Raw genomic sequence first — 21,270 nt, 5'->3', positions numbered from 1 at the left:
GATAGGGGGCAGAGTTTGCATCACAACTTTGTGGTGTATATTTTATCACTTCTTTCTCCACTCCCCAACTTCCATAAATCTCTCATATACACTACAAATAATTATAACTAATTATTCTTTTTTATATAACTTTTTAAAATAATATTTTAAATATTAATTTTATATTTTATATTCTCATTTGCTAAATAGCTATCCTACCAGTTTTTCCTTCTACTATTTACTCATTCTATTAATTTTGCTTCACTTATTAATGACCTTTAAATAAATTAGTTTTTTTCATTAGAATGTCAATTATATTAGGATTTTATTCAAAATACAGAAAGTCTGTATCCCTGCCCGTTAAAATTTCAGTTCTCTTCTGATGCCTTCCCTTTATTACAAGGCAAAGGAAAGTAGCCTATGTAACAAAATAATTTAAATATTGCCTCTAGAAGTACCACACAACCCCACTCCTTCAGAGACATGTACCATCTTCATATATTTTATTTGTATGCATATATGCATATACAAAAACCAAAAGACAGAATTGACATTTGCCAAAACAAATTGGTTCTACATGCATATCCTAGTATTCTTCTTCAATACATGGTGATATTGCAAAGTTCTCTCAACAGATTGAAGTGTCATTCTATATATTGCATTAGACCCTTCAAATCAAGTAGAGACATAGTGTGTAACAAAAACTGCTCCGAAACTGCTTCTAAGTGATCCCATCCTTAAGTTATTCTTTTTCCTTAGCAAAGGATAGTAGACTATGTTTCTCTAACATTCATCTGGATTACCTCAATAAACCCAGAGCCAGGCTTTATTTTATTTTGCAACAATGATTATATCACTCTCCAGAACATTACATTTGCATTTGATGCTATTGTACTGTTCTGTCAATATGCCTTTTACCCAAACACAATTTGAGCCATCTTTCCAACTGGGCTCTTGCTCTGTATTAAAATAGTTTTGCTCAGTTTCCAAAAAAGAAAAGTAATAATGGCTGTATTGGAATTATAACTGTCGATTGCAATTTGTACAATTCATTATTTTATAACAATAAGATTGTTTTTAAACAGCCTCTGATATAAACTCTGATTTTTCTGTTTTGATTCTCATTACCTAGATTTGTTATTATTCTCTATATCTTAATATCTAGAAGAAAAAATGAAGTGCATACTAGAAATTAGGACAGCAATGAAGATTTTATGCCCTAGGGCAGCTTGTTTTAGGGGGGGAAACTGCATTATTAACTATTGCAAGAATAAATTTAAAACAAACAATGAAAATATTGAAATGGATGTGAAATACTGTAAAGACTGAAATAAAATCTGGAATTCTTCAAATGTTCTGTGACTTCTCCTTGAAATTGGGACCATGAAATCTAGAACTTTTAGAGACCTTATTCCATTTTAAAATATATATTTTACAGAACATGAAAAATGGTACATATTATCATGATGGCCCAATAGAATTCCACTTATGCATTAATCTATTAGAATTATTCTATCATTTTCTGTGAGGCAGTTCTATATTGCCAATGACTAGAGCAACATAAATAATTGCAAGAATGTCATTGATATTTATATCCATATCCACACCCATCTTCTTATTCTTGAGTCTGGACAGCAATTAACAGTAATTTTTAGAAAAGATAAATTTCCATACCGGTGAACTCCACTGTTACATAAGACGATATGGCAAGCTCCCAGCCGGCTGCAGAGTTCTGAAGAGATGGACAGTAGTCCAACTCCAGAAGCACCACAAGCTGTGTAAGCACAGGCTGCTGTGCGCTTGGATCTTATGAAAGATGTCATTAATCGGTAAAGCTCATCCAAAGAATTGATAGGCCTCATTAGCTGCCAAGTAAAATACAATGCTATTATCATTAAAAGACAATATACTGAACATGGTATTATAAGTTCAACAAAAATTGTTTAAAATGCAGCTGTCTTGAACATCCTGTAAGGATGAAGTCCTAAAGTTTTATTCTTTTTTAACTCATATGATGACAATTTATTAAACTTAAATACTACAGTTCTGCCTACACAATACCTACAGTAACCTATTACAAGCAAAAACATAAATTATAAAATGTACAAGTAAAATTAATGCAACACAATTAAAATCAGGTAAGATTAATATCATTTAAAGGTTTGTTGAAGAGATTGCATTACATTACAAAGCCTGGGAATCACACAGAAAAGGTTCTTTCTCATATGGGTCTAATTTTTTTCCCCATGCCTCTTTATATACTCTTTGGCAATCTTTTAGGCATTATCTTTCACTTCAATGCTTTCTTAATTGCTTTTTACTGCACTAGTTACATTATTCTGTCTAGTGACTCAATAAACACATTAACAAGTAGACATTAACTATATTGTTTTTACGACGTATTTTTTTTCTGAAAAACACTGACCAGATTAAGGCTACGCACAGCCCACAATACAGCTAGACCTCGACTTACAACCATTCATTTATTGACTATTTGAAGTTAAAACAGCACTGAAAAAAATGACTTATGAGCATTTTTCACCCTTACGACTGTTGCATCCCTCCTATGATCTCACAAGATCAAAATCTGGGTGGTTGGCATCTGGCATGTGTTTATGATTATTGTATATCCCACCATCATGCGAAGTCAATGAGAAAGCCAGATTCACTTAACAACCGTGTTACTAACTTAACTGCACTTATTCAATGAATAAGAGAAAGAAAGGTAGTAAAATGGGGCAAAACTCACTTAACAACTGTCTTGCTTAGCAACAGAAATTTTGGGCTCAATTGTGGTTACAAGTGAGGTCTAACCTGTACAGCATATTCAAACGTTACTTTAATCACATCTATTGATTTACCTTATCTATATAAGCAGCCTTTGATGTTGAATTAGGAGGAATGTTTGCTTTGTCCAGATAAAATGCTCTGCAAAGAAGACACCCACAATATATTAATATTTCTCAAGAATATTTATAAAATAAATGCATTCAGTCTCTTTGGGACATGTTAAAGTATTTACAATCCTGAAATTGCAGGACACTAAATATAAACTGCTTTATGAATCCCTATGTGGAATGATATTGTGCTCAAAATAATTTTGAGGTACTCAAAGCTGAATTTAAAGCATTTTACCACAGAATATAAACAAATGCTCAAGACACAGTAAAGAGAATATTATTTTAAGTTATAAAATTCTTTTTTACGTATTTAAAATTCTTGATGCTCATACAGGATTTGATCACAATAACAACAGCTTTTTTGCAAATCATCAGTTAATGAAAATTTGAGAAACTGATTATGCATTAAAATCCATGCTCACAATAGTAGTTATAATTTCATTTCAGCATAATTTAAAATATCTTTCATCTACAAGGGAGTAACACCTTTTAGGGTTCAGGAATTGCACAACAGCCCAAAGGAATATAAAGGCCACTGGAGCAGGGCAAACATACAAAGTGACTGTAAGTCATGAAGTTTGATAAGACAGGATTTTGGCATCTTATCCACCTTATGTGTTTCTGAATTATATTAAAACTACATATTACAATGCTTATATATTTTCTAGTTTAAAACAAGCAGTTAATTTTAAACCAAACTCTCACATTCTGTAGAACATATAAAAAGAGGAAATGACATTTCCCATCATATTTATCTAATATAAAACTTATTTTTAAAATACATTTCAGTTAAAAAAAAAGATTCCTGCCACTAATGCAGTATGAAATCTGTGACTCTTAAATGTATAATAGGATAAAGTTTCAAGATCAGAATCATTTTGTACAGAGACTAAAAATGTATTCAGAATGTTTGAAAGACATGCAAAATATCCAGTTTCAGAGCTGTTCTTAGCTTCAGATTTTGGACAAAATCTCATGCATCAGAAGAAGTAGACTGATGCACATTCTATGAAAGTATGATCCAAATAATTTTAAAATTTTATGCACATTTACTAGACAGTAAGAACCACATTGACATGGGATTTATTTCTTGGTTAAATTTTTGGAACTTTTTCTCCTTGTTGCTGTTGGTACAGCAAATTTTAAATATAACATTTTTATGTTTTAAAAATGAGCAGAATGGGGGCAATGTTGCAAAATATCACATATTGTGTATGTGTGAATGCAGACATGATTAATTTGGAGTGGTGCATACCTCTACAAATGTAACTTCACTGTTTTCTATACACGGCCATTATGCTGGTGCTGCTGGGAGAGTCCTTTTTAAATATTGTTCCTGAACTTTTTTTTAGCACAAGTGAAAAAATGACAGTTGGCATCGTATCTAAAGCAGGACTAGATTCATCATGGCCTCCCAGTTTCTGGTCCAGTGCCTTACTCACTGCATCAGACTGGCTATGGAGTTAAGGCTATTCTTCCCAAATACTAATTAAACTTTTAAAATATGACATATCAAAAAAAGTATTTCCTCCTTAATTAGCGAAAACTGATTGAAAACTGAAAGGATATTTAGTGTTTCTGAGAACCTGGAAAGCAGTGGATAGCATACAAATTTGCAAAGCACTTCACTTAATTATTAAATGCTTGTTGAGAACCTCAATCAGATGTTATGAGGAAAGCTAATGGAAAAGTTGGCATGTTATCTGAAAAAGACACTATTTTTTAATTTACTTAAAATGATAAGGATGAAATCTTAATGCTTATGCATGTGCAGGAACTGTTTGCTTTATAGCTTTTAAAATTTAGTAGATATTTTTGAGGGTGGTTTTTTTGGGGTAAATATAGAATACCTATCTACTGACAAGAGAAAACTTGGTAATGTTCTACATCAAGGTTGGCTTGTCTGACTTGCTACCTATCATTCTCCGGTTGAAGGAACAGAATTTTAAACCTTCTGTTGGTAAACCCAGGTTATTTAATGTGAGAGCATGAGTCTGCTACTGTCTGCTACTATAACAGCTGCTCCATTTGAAAATAATGCTCAATGCATTTTAATACAATTCACCTTTTCCCCAATTGTCCTCACCATCTGCAGTTCAAAATTCTCTGGTGAAAAACAGAATTCCCTTGCCTCACCACATTTGACAGGAGGCTGACTGCTCTATTTTCCTCCTTTGCTGTTCTACCTCTCTCACTGCATCCTAACTAGTACAAAAGGAAGCTGAATGTTTCATATTTTTCCTCTTACATTTATATATTATATAGTGAATCTTTTAATGTTGTGTGATGGGGGAGTTGCTTGTTTATTGTTGCATCCACCCTGTGTCACATTGGTTCAGTTGGGCAGCTTTATAAAAATGAAGATAGGTTTGCCTCCTCTTTCTTCCCATCCTCCACACCAACCACATTTTTTCTTCCCTTTTTTTAATATGACTTTCAGCTTTGCAAACCTGGGCTAAGGGAGGGAGAGCAAGAGAAAAATCTGGCATGAATGAAAATTATAGTATATCTTACATAGGTTGGAGTGGAATTCACCTTTCCACCCTTCCTTTTTGTTGGGAGAAGTTGTGTCCACAAGGATAAAAACATTGTGCATTCAGTTGTCTCTGAATAAATGCATTGTTTAGCATTGTTTTGTAGTGGAGTTAGGAAAAACAATGGGAGGCATCCCATACATATCACCTCCTCCAAACAGATCTCAGTGGTTAGGGAGTGAGGAAAATTGAATGCATACAAACTGAAGCCTCACTTTGCAGCACAGAAGCTTTTCCTGTTCCACCTCTCAGAAGAAAGGAACAAAAACAAAAAGCTGTTTTGCAAATCTGGTTTGAGCGGGAGTTTTTCTCCTCTGTCAAAACACTAGGACCAGGATTATACCAATGAAACTGATTTGAAGGCAATTTAGAACAGACAAAAGAAGGTATTTATCCATACAGTACATAATAAACCAATGGAATTCGCAAAATGCGTTGACAGATCTTAACATAGGATTATAGAATGTAAAGATTGAAAGGGATCTTAGGTATCAATTACTTCAACTTCATGGCCACTACAGAGATTGTACATTATGCCCCCAAAATAAATATCACAATTCTGTTGAAAAGTTCCAACAAATGACAAATGGTCTCCTGTGTCTCCTGGTCATCTAACAACCATTGCTTGAGACATCCTCCTCAGTTGCTACATATTTTAATTTTTCTATTCAAATTGGTTTTGAATTTATTAAGATTGTTTGCCCATAGTTATTTGATGGGATAGTCAACATGCAAATTGAATAAATAAACATATAAAATGAGATCTCAACTAGTATTATATATTATTTTTTTTTTAATTCTCAGGCAACATTTAAATTGATGGGAAGAGTCTAGTAAAACTAATAACCCTGACTTCTATCTAATATATGTATATTGTATAATATATCAACACAATCTAGGATTGCAGATGAAGCTAATTCCTGGCCATAAGGATCATTCTGGAAATTTCTTCTGATTGAAATCATCTTCCAATCAACCCAGGTTCAGAGTAAATGGACCCCACTAAACCTTAACACAACTTGAAAACAGAAAACAATATGCGATTTTTTTAAAGTGCTCTGAAGAAAACAGAATTAGCGAAGACTAATTACAAAACCCAAGTGCTGTCTGGCAGAAAGTTTGATGAGCACAATCTCTCTTGAAAAAGAGTATGTTTTTTCACACTTTTGAACAAATCTAAAATAGGAGTTTTGTTAATAAATAATCGAGTAATGCTGAGCTTGCATGAAATATAAAGCATGAAAATTTTTGAAGCATGCACGACTTTCACAGGTAAGTCTTTTCAGGTTGAAAGGATATTAAATAAATGGAATTTAGAGAAAAATATTTAGTTCTTAGGGTTGAGGTCTACTAAACTAGAACTTTGTCTCAGTTTTATCATTTGGCATACTATGGGGATATATTCAACCTGAAAAGAAATTGTGTTGCATTGTGAAAACAATATAGGAATAAGCCTATTGTTTGGAACAGGACAGAAGGGAAATATAACAAAAGAGTGGTGCATGAATGACATTACAGCTGTTGCTAACTCAACAAATTTGTTGATAAAGTTGGATTCACATAGAAATACAATTTACTTTGTACAATATAGAATAATGCTTTTGTTGCTAAGAGAGAAGAATGTAAGATAATATACTGTTCTGATACATTGTGGTACTGAAAGAAATTTACTGTTATTTGTCTTTAAACCGCCTAAGAAATAAAGAGTAAGTTGGAAGGAAAGGTGAAATACAAATTTTCCTTCTAATCTGAACATCTATTTTAATTTGTGAGAAAAATATGAATTACTGTTTTTAAAATCACATTTCTAAGTTAATGAGAAATTCACCACATTAAAAACTCATCAGCAATATAAATAAGTTATGTCCATAGCAGATGATCTGGTGTTAAATGCCCATCAGTCTTTTTTACATAACTAGTAAGACTTAGATTCACTCCATATCTTTAAAAGAGGCAGTTATACAACAAAATTATCTTGATATACTTGAAGGTTCAGAATACCGGAAAAAAATCAAATTGTGGCAGTGAAATAACAAAACAAAAACCATAGTATAGATTCTCATGTGAATTACCAAAACATGCATGTAAAGTTGTCTGAATAGGCTATAGGGATTATATTGGAAATTATATATATATATATGTTCAGATGTTTGTCTGTATTTTCTATATTAACTAGACTGATTTCAGATTGGAAAAAAGAAAAATCTGAATGTGTTTGCATACTACGATCCACAAAAACAGGACTTTTGCCCAGATTATTTCAGCATCGTGATCCAAGTTTGTGCTTAGACATAACAAATAGCTATCTACTCACCTAAGTTTTTGGTTATACTGTTTTACTTTTTCCAATGAAGCTGCATTAATCTGGGCTTGAAATTCTTCTACTGATACATTGTCTCTATAATAATATCCTTCCATACTTTCCAAGGCTATAAAAGAATGCAAAGGAAACAAAACAGATTCATATCAATCTGTGCCATTGATGTATTTTTTCCAGTTTTCCTATATATCTATAGATACTGTAATTCTCAGGATATGATATTGATTTTCTGCGCTGACACAAGCACACATAGAACTGAAATGTACATGGTCATATTACCTAAAATAAAATCATTCCTGAAGGAAATATTTTCTCTTAAGTACAAAGATATCAGAAGCGTGTGCTTTTCTGTACCTTTAAATTAGAGAAGGTATTCAGCAGGTTCTGACCAGTTCTGGAGAACCAGTAGCGGAAATTTTGAGTAGTTTAGAGAATCAGAAAATACCACTTCTGACTGGCCCTGCCCCATCTATTCTCTGCCTCCCAAGTCCCAGCTGATCAGGAGGAAATGGGGATTTTGCAGTAACCTTCCCCTGGAGTGGGGAGGGAATGGAGATTTTAGAGTATCCTTCTCCTGCCATGCCCACCAAACCATGCCCACAGAACCGGTAGTAAAAAAAATTGAATCCCGCCACTGCTTTAAATATTTCACTTTTCATAGAGGACATACACGTTCCTATAGGACATCCTCAAGTTAAACACATAAGATTAGACTAACCTAAGTAATTGCAATAGCCTTTTTAAATTCAGTAACACGTTTGTTCTTTATTTATTACAAAAGTTTATATTATGTTCAGGATAAAATTCATTAAAAAAACCATATAAACATGGTCTTTACTGGCAAAATTTGAAAACAAATTTTAAACTTTTAGATCAGTGTTTCTCAAATCTGACAACTTTAATGAGGATGGATTTCAGCTTCCACAATTCACCAAAAGCACACATTTTTAAAAGAAACATTTGTACATCTTAGTAAATTTGAATATGCAAGAAGATACCCATCTAGACAGAATTGTACAAACAAATGAATATATTAAAGACAAAGGTAGACATTGATAAGTGCAATAAAATATTCAAATGTGTAGAATAACATTCATACATTTTACTTATGCCGGATGTGATTTTCTCCAAAATAATGCTGTATCCATGAATACTTCAGAATGCCAGTAACTGTGTATTATTTTTACTATAATTTTTAAAAACTGTTAAGAATAGGTGAACTTGAAAATGTTTTACCTTGTGCAAATAGAACTGGGTAAAGTTTAAAACCTCCACCATTTTTCAGCCTTTGAGGAAGCTGTTCAAAACTGTAACTATCAAGATAAAAATAAATTTTCATAGCTTGCCGACTTCCTTCTGCTTGATATGTGAATGGCATATCTAAAAATAAAATAAAATAACTTTTTAGTCAAAATTATCAATCCAAAGTTTTTGGGTATTTCTTGCAAAGATTTACAAATATTTGGAAAAAGTAAAACTAAATCAACAATCAACCAAAATATCACAATTAATTCTTGTGATGCCATAGGATATATAGTACACATTAAAAATCTATATTGACCCACTATCTGAATGCCAAACATTGAATCCTTCTGCCACAATGTCTGTATAAGTAATACTAACATAAAATACTAATTTTATGACACACTATCATCACATAGTTAATTTCCTTACCTTGTACTGTTGACTAAATATATGAAAATGCAGTGATAACATTCTACATGGAATAATGGGGATGTTAACAGGAAGCATTAATTGATTGGGTACAAATGAAGTCCCAATGAAAATACTAAATGGGACCATTTCAATTTTTAAAACATTTATTTTTTAAAAAATACATACTTTTTAATGTCTAAAATCCTACAAGAATTCTTGCATATATATTAAAAGATTTCAGCGACTTTTAATTTTAACAATTTAGTGAAAATGTAATTCTCCAAATCAGGGAAAGACTTTTTCCTCTATAGTTTCTTTTGTAAATACCATTACATTTCTAAGATAGCTTTAACGAAAAAAATGAAATCATGACGGTATTCATACATTGTGTTCCTAGTGAGATTAGAATAAAAACTTGCTGCCCATCTTCTTTCTAATTTGTGTCTGGCTGCCTAGCCTAATAATTATCTTTTCCACTCAAACTTGTACAAATGCCTACAACTATCATAAGTAACATTAAACCTCTTTGCGAGGTGCTATGAATAAAGAAATGGCATCAAGGTTGAAATAAATTGGAGAGCCAGTTTGGTATACAGATAAAGGTGTTGGCTTAGAAACCAAGAGATCATGAGTTTTAGTCTCACTTTAGGCATGAAAGTTGGCTGGGTGACCTTGGGCCAATCACACACTCTCAGTCCAACAGGCCAGTCACTCTCTCTCAGACAAACTCATCTCACAGGTTTCTTGTGGGGGGAAAAAAGGAGGAGGAAGGATTTTCCATCTTGAGTTATTTATGAAGTAAGAAAGGTGAGATAAATATTGTATACCATCCTTATTACTGTTCTCCTCAAAATGAATATGCATAAGGATGCAAAGATGTTTACTACAAGCAAATATGACACAAATGAAAATGTGGAGTTATATATCCTCTTAATATTTTACAACAAATATTGAAAGGGGACAATACTCACTTGCTACTAAAGGTTCCTGTTCAGAATGTTTAAAATAAAATGTAACTTTCTCCAAGTCAAATAATGCAATCAATGTGTCTTCTAGCATAGCTTGTTCATCAGTCTGCAAATATATACATATAGATAGAATGTAGTAATCATGCTAGATTGATTATTATAAACATTAACTGCAGATGGTCATATCCTCTTTCACTGAAGCAATAAACTGACTCATCAGTAAATTAATATGGATTGACTTCTACTGAATTTTATTCCATCTTCTCTTGTCAAATTATTACCAACAATGTATACAAAACCAAAAGTTAATTACTGTGTTGGCTGTATAATTTAATTACACAGAATTTTAATTGTTCAAATAAGTGAGCATATTTAAAATGTGTTACTACAAACCAAGCTACTTACACTGTCTTTTGTTACAATATACACTGAACACACTGAATAGAAAATGAACACTCTGAAAAGAAAGTGAAGTTTTGTATTAGTGTGGCTTCTAAAATAATTTGTAGTTTTCTCATGTTACTAACAAAGAAAACATTGACATACCGTGTTTCCCTGAAAATAAGACAGGGTCTTATTTTCTTTTGCCCCACGAAATATGGCCTTGGGCTTATTATAGGGGGAGGCCTTATTGTTTTGGGGTTGCCGGGCAGCTGCTCCCTTGCGAGTGGGCTCCCGAACAGCCAGGCACAGCCTCAGGGGTGAAGCAACCATGAGGTGACCGCACTCACGAGCAGCTGCCCAGCAAACCACCTCTCCAGCCGGGCAAAGCGCCATTCACTGACCTAGGGGTTATCTCTAAGGCGCCAAGCCTCGTGGGGCTCTGCCCGCACCCCAGTTCCTGCAGCTTGTCACATTAGGGATACCCCTAGGTCAGTGCATGGAGCTCTGTCCCGCTGGAGAGGAGGGTTGCACGAGCGCCTGTTCTGCCCCCAGCAAGCATGCTTCCCAGCCTCACCATACCCTGGCCCAGCCGCTGCCGCCACCGTGCTCCGAACATTGAATTTATTTAGGTATGCCGCCCACTCTTGGAAGACTCAGGGCGGCTTACAAATAAGAAGGGAAGGGGAATACAAGAAATAAAAACAATTTTAAAAATTCAACAACATTCATAACTTAGGATGGGGCTGGATAATTCAACAGCCCCAGGCCTGCTGGAACAGCCAGGTCTTGGTCGCTTTGCGGAAGGCCGGAAGGGTAGTAAGGGTCCGGATCTCAATGGGGAGATTGTTCCATAGGGCCGGAGCAGCTACAGAGAAGATCCTCCCCTGCGGGGGTCGCCAGCCAACATTGGCCGGCAGATGGAATCCGGAGGAGGCCTAGTCTGTGCGATCTAATAGGTCTCTGGGAGGTGATTGGCAGGAGGCGGTATCTCAGGTAGCCAGGTCCGATACCATGTAGGGCTTTAAAAGTAACGACTAGCACCTTGAAGCATTTCCGGAGACCAATGGGAAGCCAGTGCAGCTCGCAGAGGATAGGTGTAACGTGGGTGTACCTAGGTGCACCCACAATCGCTCGCGCGGCTGCATTCTGGACTAGCTGAAGTCTTCGAACACTCTTCAGGGGCAGCCCCATGTAGAGCGTGTTACAGTAACATAACTTCTTCTCCCACTTCCAAACTCCAAAGCTCGGCTGCCGAGTCTTCCAGCAGCGGCTGCTCTAGGAGTGCGCTCTATGGTTGTGGGCCGGCTGCCAGACAGAATCTTCAGGACAGAGAGTCTCTCGGCAGCCAGCCCATAACCATAGAGCACACTCCTAGAGCGGCCGCTGCTGGAAGACTCGGCAGCTGAATTTTGGAGTTTGGAAGCCGGAGAAGAAGTTATGCTTGGAGCGCCGCAGCAGCGCCCTGCAGGGAGAGCTGGGCCAGGGCATTGTGAGGCTGGAAGGAATGCTTGCTGGTGGCATTCTGGCCGGCTGGAGAGGGGGGTTGTCGGGCAGATGCTCATGAGCGTGGTCACCTAATGGCTGCTTCGCCCCTGAGACTGCTTGGCTCTTCGGGAGCACGTTCACAAGGGAGCAGCTTCCCGGCAACTCCCCCCTCCGGACAGGCAGAACACCAGTCCCCAACCTAGCAGTAACCCAAAGGTACCAAGCAATGTGAGCGCCTTCCCCCCTGGCTCCCATGGCTTGGTGCCTTCGAGATACCGCTAGGTCAGTGAGCAGTGCTCTGCCTGTACATAGAGAGGCGTTGTCCTGGAGGCTTATTTTCAGGGGTGGGCTTATATTTTTGCCCACATGAAAAATGTGGCAAGGCGTTAGTTTCAGGACAGGTCATATTTTTGGGGGAACATGGTAGAACTATAGAGTATTAGAAGGAAATTTACAGAACTTAGAACGAAAAAAAATCAAGGAATTTCTGATTATTTTCTAATCAGTCAAATACAAAATAATGTAGATGTATCATAACTTCCAGAGAGATCAATAAGCTATTAAAGGTCAGCCACCTTTCATCAACCTAATGTCATCCAGTGTACTGTATAAACAACACTTAGAATTCTCAGCCAGCATGGGCAGTGTTTATTTAGAAATTTTGGGAAATATAGTGCAATATGCATGTATGGCACAATGTTGGGAAATGCTGCAACTTTTTGATCCAGAAATCTCCGATTTGTTGGCTTAATGGATGTGTCTGTACTACAGCAGTGGTGGGATTCAAATTTTTTTACTACCAGTTCTGTGGGCATGGCTTGGTGGGTGTGATGTGGCTTAGTGAGCATGGTTTGGTGGGTGTGGCAGGGGAAGGATACTCTAAAATCTCCATTCCCTCCCCACTCCAGGGGAAGGTTACTGCAAAATCACCATTCCCTCCCGATCAGCTGGGATTCGGGAGGCAGAGAATAGACGGGGGCAGGGCCAGTCAGAGATGGTATTTACCAGTTCTCCGGACTACTCAAAATTTCTGCTACCAGTTCTCCAGAACTGGTCAGAACCTGCTGAACACCATCTCTGTGCTGCAGTCCCCATCTTGTGAAATATTTTCCCCTAGGAGATTCGAATCGCTCCAACTCAGTGGACTTTATTGCAAGGTTATAAAAACCTGGCTATTTACATTGCATAGAATCTTAATTGTTCTTCAAGTAAATGAGCATATTTAAAATTTGTTACTGAAAACCAAGCTTAAGTGCTTACCCTGGCTTTGTAAGTTACAATATTTATATTGAAAAGAAAATTAAGTTCTGTATTGTGGCTTTTACTGCATAAAATCTCTTCAAGATTTATCTGTCTACAACCCAGGTCCAGATTATTCTCCAGTGCAACTGCTCAGAGAGCCCAAATGCTGGGTTAACACAGCCTATCTGCCCTTGGACTGAGTGATGTTTTTCTTGACCACGCCTCCCTTTGCCTGCACATGCTCAATTCGAAAACTCAGTCCGCCCGAGTTAGGACTGTTTTGGGAGAGCTCCAGTCTAAGAGCAGAAAGGCTGGAAAAAGTTTCCCAATTTGGACCACGTTTAAATTCTCAGATAGAGGAAATCACGCTTCTACATCAGGTCTGTCTATTTGCCTCCAGTGAGGCTTCCGTCGCTTTAAGAGAAGGGCTGCCGGGTTTTCCCTGCTGTTGCTAATTGCAAGCACTGCAGGGGGTTGAAAAGGCTTGCACAGCGGGGGCTGGCTAGCAAGGGAGCAATTAGTGGGATAAACCAAGTTCCCTGTTGGAACAGGGGCGTCCCAGGGGGAGGAAAAGTCCAGCAAGGCTCTGAGAAGGCTCTAAAGCAGGTGAGCCGGATTGCTAGGATTCCCTCGCCTGCTCCATTTTGCCCGGCAACAGCAGCGACGGCTGGAGCCTTCGCGCGCCTTTCAGGGCTGGAAAGAGCGGGAAGCGGCTGCGTGCGCACCCCCGCCATTTTGGATCGCTCCGACTCACTGGGCAGAGCGGCAGAGCTCAGAGCGTGCGAGGAACAAGGCAGCAAGAAGAGCCCAGCCAGCCAACGGAGCCTCAGCGAGCCCTCAACGACTGCAGAACGCCGCGGGGAGGCTGGGGGCTAGTCTGGGAAGCCAGCTAGTCTCTCCCTCCGGAAAATAAGCTAAGTCTCGGGGAACCGAGGGCGGTGGGAGGAAGGAAATCCGACCCCAAGGCGGCCCTTCCCTCCTGGAGATTCTGCCAGCGCTTTTGGACTGCAAAGGCCAGCGCGTGCCCATCCCAACTCCAGCTATCTTCCAGGCCTCGTGGGGACCTGAAATGGCTGAGGAATGCAGGGAGGCCTTAGGGGATCAGGTGGGGCCCTCCAGCAAGCGCTGCAAGCTGGATCCCTCTGTAAATAAAGGCAAAGAGCACAAAGGCTCACTTGAAAGGTCTTCTCCAAGAGCCACAGTGGATCCCAGGGAGGTTTCAAGGCCCCTTCAGCCAGAACCTAGCCCAGACCGTCGCAGCAGGGAGTCAGCTTCCCCTGATCGTGAGGCCCAATCCCCCGGGGACAGTGAATTCTTGTCTGGGGATAACTATGCATCCAGGGATCCATCTCCTGAAGCATCTTGGGGGTACCCCGACTCTCCTAGCTCCTCCATCGGAGAGGAACGAGATTCTGTCCAGAATTCCCCCTTTGGGAAGGGTCGATCCAGCTCAGGCAGGCCTAGCCGTCGCAGGCCCAGTAAGCAAAAGAAAAAAAAGGGGAAAAAGTCCTGCTCTTTCGGATGAAATGAGGGAGGTAATTGCCTTAGCCATCTCCCAAGGGATAGCTGAAGGCATTAAGCGCAAGGGCTCTCGCAAGGGCAAGGCCCCAAAGGAGAAACGCAAACCTAGGGCCTCCACCTCTAAGGAGCCTGTATCCTCTCCATCTTCAAGCCCCTCTCACTCTGGGTTATCAAGTTCTGAGCAGGAAGAAGGGGAGATTTTCGCCCTTTCCGAAGACGAAAACCCCACCCCTGACAAGCCAAAATTCTCTGGCCTGTTTCAACCGTCATTATTCAAGTCTATCTTGCACAAAGCCATGACGGCCACAGAGTTAGGCCCCACTTCCAGATCTGAGGCCTCTCAGGCTTCCACTTCCAAGGATCTTAAGCATGGGTTGTTCAAAGAGACAGTAGAAACTCCCGAGGTTATTCCTGTGCCAGACCTATTTATGGACGCGGTACAGCGCCAGTGGCTACAGCCGAGCACCCTGACCAACCCCAGTGGGGGGGATAGAACTCTATATGCAGTAGAAGATAAAATGGAGGAAATCCTCAAATTCCCAGAAGTAGATGCCCCAGTCGTGTCTCTGACTTCCAATTCCAACCTGCCAGCTGAGCTCCTAGAGGGACTTAAGGCAGAAGATAAGAGGTCGGAAAAGGCATGTCAGAAAACACACATGGCGTCTGCCTGGGCCATCAAGGCATCCACCTCTGCCTCCTTTTTTATTAGGGCCACCCTATTCTGGCTGCGCCAACTCAGGTCCAGACCCCCGCCCAGGAAATCTAGGTGGCGCCATGAGCTAACCAAGATTATTACCGCTGTCGAGTATTCGGCGGATGCCACCTTGACAGCAGCAAAATTCTCTTCCAGAGCTCTAGCTTCCAATATCACCTCCCGCCGCCTCCTATGGCTCAGGCACTGGCAGGCCGAAATGAAGGCTAAATGGAAGCTGGCATCGGCCCCATTTAAAGGGGGCTTTCTGTTTGGAGAGGCCCTGGACAAGTTTGTCACCGAAACCAAGGACAAACGCAAGATCCTTCCGGCAACCTTTAAAAGGGGTGACCGGAAAGGGGCGGGGTCCTTTCGTAAGAGACCCTACAGGAGCCAGGAAACAGGGCAATCTTCTCACCCTTCCTCCTATCAGAGGCCCTTTCAGGCAGGGGGGGATAGGCACCAAGACAGATCCTTCGGGGCTCGTGCCAACCAATCCCAGTCTTCCTTTCGGAGACCATTCCGAGGAGGAGGAAACAACAGTGGTGGATCCCGGCCCTTTCGTAAGGGAAAGTGACGGTCACAGGGATCCCCCCATCGGGGGTCGGCTACGGCTGTATGCCGACAGGTGGGAGGAGATAACATCGGACAAGTGGGTCCTCAACACCATTCGCAAGGGCCTTCTCCTGGACTTCCTATCCTTTCCCCAAAGAAAGTTTATCCACTGCCCTACCCCCAGGAACCCAGAAAAGAGGGAACGCATGAGGGCAGAAATCTGCCATCTCCTAGAGATAGAGGCGATAGAGCCAGTCCCCAGGGATCAGCAGGGGAGGGGCTTCTATTCGATCCTCTTCCTAGTGCCCAAAAGTTCAGGGGGGTGGAGGGCCATCTTGGACCTCAAGAGCCTAAATCAGCATCTGGCTTACAAGAGGTTCAAGATGCAGTCACTCCACTCCATCCTGGGCTGTGTGAGGGAGGGGGACCTATTGACATCAATAGATCTCAAAGAGGCCTACCTGCATGTCCCCATCCATGTGGCCCACAGGCGGTTCCTGAGGTTCTACGCGGAAGGGAAGCATTTCCAGTACAGGGCTCTTCCCTTCGGGCTATCATCTGCGCCCAGAACATTCACCAAAATTCTGGCAGTGCTAGCGGCTCATCTCCGCAACCATCCGGTTCGTCTGGAATGTTATTTAGACGACATAATCATTCACTCTCTCACCACCAAGCAGGCACACCGCGATGTTTCTCTAACTGTGCAGACCCTGCAGTACCATGGCTTCTCTGTCAACATGGAGAAGAGCCAGTTCCGACCATCCACCCGTATACAGCACCTGGGTGCGGTCATCAACTCCACCTCCTGCCAGGTATTTCTTTCGCCAGACCGGCTGTCGAACCTGAGACGCAGAGTGAAGCACTGCAGCCTTGCCAGGTCGGTACCCATCATTCAGCTGTCCCAGCTCCTAGGGATAATGATCTCGTGCCTGGGGGTGGTTCCCTGGGCTCGCCTTCACGCCAGGGAGCTGCAGTGGTTTCTGCTGCCAGTGCAGAGGGCCAGGAACAGCAACTCACTCAGGCGGGTTCGGCTCCCACGAAAGGTGATCCGGTCTCTGGCATGGTGGAGGTCCAAGGCAGTCAGGAAGGGCTGCCTGTTCAAGGAGCCAGAGAGACTAGTTGTCACCACGGATGCCAGCCTCCTGGGGTGGGGCGCCCACTGTCAGGGCCACCTAGCCCAAGGCCGATGGACTCAGAGGGAGGCCGCCCACAGCATCAATTGGCTGGAACTGAGGGCAGCTCGCCTAGCGCTGAGAAAGTTCGCATCTCTAGTAAGAGGGGCTCATGTACTGTTGATGACAGACAATGTGGCGACAAAAGCGCACATAAACCGGCAAGGGGGCACTCGATCAAAGGCCCTCAGGCTCGAGGCAGAAGCGCTGGGCAGGTGGGCGGAACGTCATCTGGCTTCTCTCAGTGCAGATCACATCTCCGGCGTAAGCAACCGGGAAGCAGACTGGCTGAGCCGCCAACGCATCGACCACTCGGAGTGGCGCCTGCACCCGGACCTGTTCCAGCAGATCGTGAGGAGGTTCGGCAAGCCACAGGTAGACCTGTTTGCCACACACAACAACACACAGCTCCCACGCTTCTTCAGTCGCTACCACTCGCCCCAGGCGGAGGGAACAAATGCTCTGAGGTCAGCGTGGCCTCAGGGACTTCTGTATGCCTTCCCTCCACTTCCGCTCATCCCTCAAGTGGTGAACAAGCTCCTGACCGAAAAGGCAGACCTCATTCTGGTGGCTCCCTTCTGGCCCAGAAGGCCCTGGTACGCAGACCTGGTCAGCCTCTCAGTTCAAAGACCTTGGAGAATCCCCCGGGACAAGATTGCCCTCAGCCAGGGGGCCATCATCCATCCGGAGCCCCAGTGGCTGCAGCTAGCCGTTTGGCACTTGAAGGGGAGCTCCTGAGAAAGCAAAAATTCTCTGACCAGGTCATTCGAACAATCCAAGCGTCCAGGAAGCCCTCTACGACTAGAATCTACGATGCCACCTGGGCCGCCTTCTCACGGTGGTGCAAGACTAGGAACATAGAGGCCTCCTCAGCCTCGATCCCCCAGACCCTAGACTTTTTGCAAGAGGGTCTGGATAAGGGCCTTGCAGTCAGCACCCTCAGACGCCAGGTTGCAGCGTTGTCTACCATCCTGGCAAAGGGCTCCTCTCGCTCGCTGAGTCAGCTCCCCCAGATCAAGAGCTTTCTCAAGAGAGCAGCGAACATCAGCCCTCCAACTGTTCACCGGTATCCGTCATGGGATCTTCCATTTGTGCTTAAGGCCCTGACCAAAGCCCCATTTGAGCCTTTAAAAAAGACCAGTCTGCGCTACCTCACCATCAAAACCGCCTTCCTGGTGGCCATTACATCCGCTCGCAGGGTAGCCGAGCTTGCTGCACTCTCTGTCAGGGAGGATTTGTGCGTAGTTCACCCGGACAGAGTAATATTGAGACTTGATCCGTCATTTGCTCCGAAAATTAACTCCCTGTTTCACAGGACTCAAGAACTTATTTTGCCCAACTTCTGTCCCCATCCTTCTCACCCTAAGGAGCGTGAGTGGCACAAGCTGGACGTGAGACGGGCCGTGCGCACGTATGTAAAGAGAACAAAGGACTACCGCCGGTCAGAGGCTTTCTTTGTCTCCTTCCTCCCTGCGTCCCTGGGCCGCAAGGTCTCCTCTCACACTGTGGGACGTTGGCTATGTGCTTGCATCAAACTGGCATATGAGCACCAGGGCAAGACGGCTCCGAGACGAATCACCGCTCACTCCACCAGGAGTGCTGCAACGTCTGCAGCCTGGGCAACCCAGGCCTCTATCCTAGACATTTGTAGAGCGGCCACCTGGGCTTCCTCCACGGCCTTTATTAGAAACTATAAGATTGACACCTTTGCCTCAGCCGAAGCCTCCTTTGGCAGAAGAGTATTACAAAGAGTGGCTGAAATGCCAGAGGCTTCGGCGCTTCCCCACCCTGGGACTCAATAGCTTGGGCATGTCCCAGCATTTGGGCTCTCTGAGCAGTGCACTGGAGAAAGACCGTTGGCTTACCTGAACGGTCGTTCTCGGGGCACTGCGAAGAGAGCCCAAACCCACCCAGGTGATAGTATTGAACGATGTGGCTGTATTGACTGTAATTGATTACAGGACGATTCCTTCGTTTTCGAATTGAGCATGTGCAGGCAAAGGGAGGCATGGTCAAGAAAAACATCACTCAGTCCAAGGGCAGATAGGCTGTGTTAACCCAGCATTTGGGCTCTCTTCGCAGTGCCCCGAGAACGACCGTTCAGGTAAGCCAACGGTCTTTCTTGGATTTTTTCCCTTTCTGTACAAGAATACATTTCTAAACAAACAACTAGGCCCGTGATGGCAAACCTATGGCACGTGTGCCAGAGGTGGCACACAGAACCTCTCTGTGGCCATACGTGCCAGAAACCCAAAGAGTAGGTGGCCGTCGTGCACATGTTCACCGCCAGATGGTCTTTGGTTTTCTGGTGCTCCGGAGCGCACACATTCCAATTCTTGGATTTTTTCCCTTTCTGTACAAGAATACATTTCTAAACAAACAACTAGGCCCGTGATGGCAAACCTATGGCACGTGTGCCAGAGGTGGCACACAGAACCTCTCTGTGGCCATACGTGCCAGAAACCCAAAGAGTAGGTGGCCGTCGTGCACATGTTCACCGCCAGATGGTCTTTGGTTTTCTGGTGCTCCGGAGCGCACACATTCCAATTGGGCACTCTGTGCCGAAAAGGTTCACCATCACTGAACTAGGCTGAACCCACTTGACATTTTTCTTTTCCAGCAACATTTGTTGTACACATGTGTGAGGTTGACACTTCATTTGTACCTTGTCAAGATTTGTCTTTGCTAATCAAAATAACTGGTTGAAAATTAAGCTCAGTTAAAAAGGGAGCTGATGGGTGTCAAGAGATCTCTGGACACATTGGTGGCCTGAAAGATCACGCTGGGGAAAACTGCTTCAAAATATAGGAATATATGATATAAAACCACAGATATCAAAAAGAATGACAACTCAGTATTATTTAAAAAGAAACTATTTTATGATGGAATAAATTAAAATATATAAATTTCAGTCAACAATTTTCAATAGCATTAACAACTACAATATGTCCATTCCAGACAGAATCCCTATGAGAGCTAGACTATACTCAATTTAATGACTAAGCTGTACCACCACTTTCATTGAAACCTAAGTGAAACTAAGTACCGTATTTTTCGGAGTATAAGACACATCGGAGTATAAGACGCATTTGTTTTTGAAGAGGCAAATTAAAAAAAAAGTTTTTGCATTCTGCAAACCTCTCAAAAATGGCCCATTTTTGTTTTTTGTTTTTTTCTTAAAAAGTGGCATGCATAGCCTTTAAGAGGCTTATAGAGTGCACCTGGGGGATGGGGGCAAAATGAGCAAAAAATGGCCCGTTTTCCTCTCATTTTGCCCTTTCCTGCACCCAGGACCATCCTGGAAGCTTCCTAAAGGCTATGCACAGCCATTTTGGTGAAGGGGGCGGGGTTTCAGGAGGCCAAAAATGCTGCATTCAGTGTATAAAATGCACCCAGATTTTCACCCTCTTTTTTGAGAGAAAAAGGTGCATCTTACACTCCGAAAAATACAGTATATTCAATCAAATGGATCCTGGTATCACAGGTTACAAAAGAAGTCCTGGCGAAAATTGGACTGAAGCCAAATCACATATAAGAGAATAGTATTTTCACACGAGTGAGGGCTTAAGGAATATAGTTAATGGTACTATAGAGCCAGAAATGCTATGTCTAATAGTCTCAAACTTTTCCCAGTTCCGGCTTCAAAATTAAGAAAATGGTCACAATTAGAAGCAACAAAAAGATATAAAAGGCTAGAAGTAATTTTGGATATTAATATGAACTAATTGGTTCTTCTACCTTGGCACATTATAGATTGTCACACATTCCACCAGATGTTCATACTGGATCTGGCATTTTTATCCACCTATCGAGATCTTCCCAAGGACTTAGGATAGGCTGGTGTTAATGTTTGATGGTGTTAA

General features: G+C 41.8%; 1 protein-coding gene across 1 annotated transcript in view; it reads right to left on the bottom strand.

Moving 5' to 3' along the window:
- The window catches only part of PREX2 (phosphatidylinositol-3,4,5-trisphosphate dependent Rac exchange factor 2), a 138,206-nt gene that overhangs the window by 10,864 nt on the left and 106,072 nt on the right, over window positions 1-21,270 (bottom strand). Inside the window, exons 33-37 of the mRNA XM_032222719.1 lie at window positions 10,361-10,463; window positions 8,970-9,113; window positions 7,728-7,842; window positions 2,841-2,907; window positions 1,654-1,844 (exon numbers count right to left, since the gene is read on the bottom strand). Coding sequence (XP_032078610.1) covers window positions 1,654-1,844; window positions 2,841-2,907; window positions 7,728-7,842; window positions 8,970-9,113; window positions 10,361-10,463 — 620 coding nt within the window. The remainder of the gene's footprint in view (window positions 1-1,653; window positions 1,845-2,840; window positions 2,908-7,727; window positions 7,843-8,969; window positions 9,114-10,360; window positions 10,464-21,270) is intronic.

Source organism: Thamnophis elegans, chromosome 8 (genome assembly GCF_009769535.1).
Source record: "Thamnophis elegans isolate rThaEle1 chromosome 8, rThaEle1.pri, whole genome shotgun sequence".
In the NCBI taxonomy this organism is placed as follows: Eukaryota; Metazoa; Chordata; class Lepidosauria; order Squamata; family Colubridae; genus Thamnophis; species Thamnophis elegans.
Note: the sequence above shows the minus strand (reverse complement) of the source record. Positions and strands in the feature narration are given on the sequence as shown.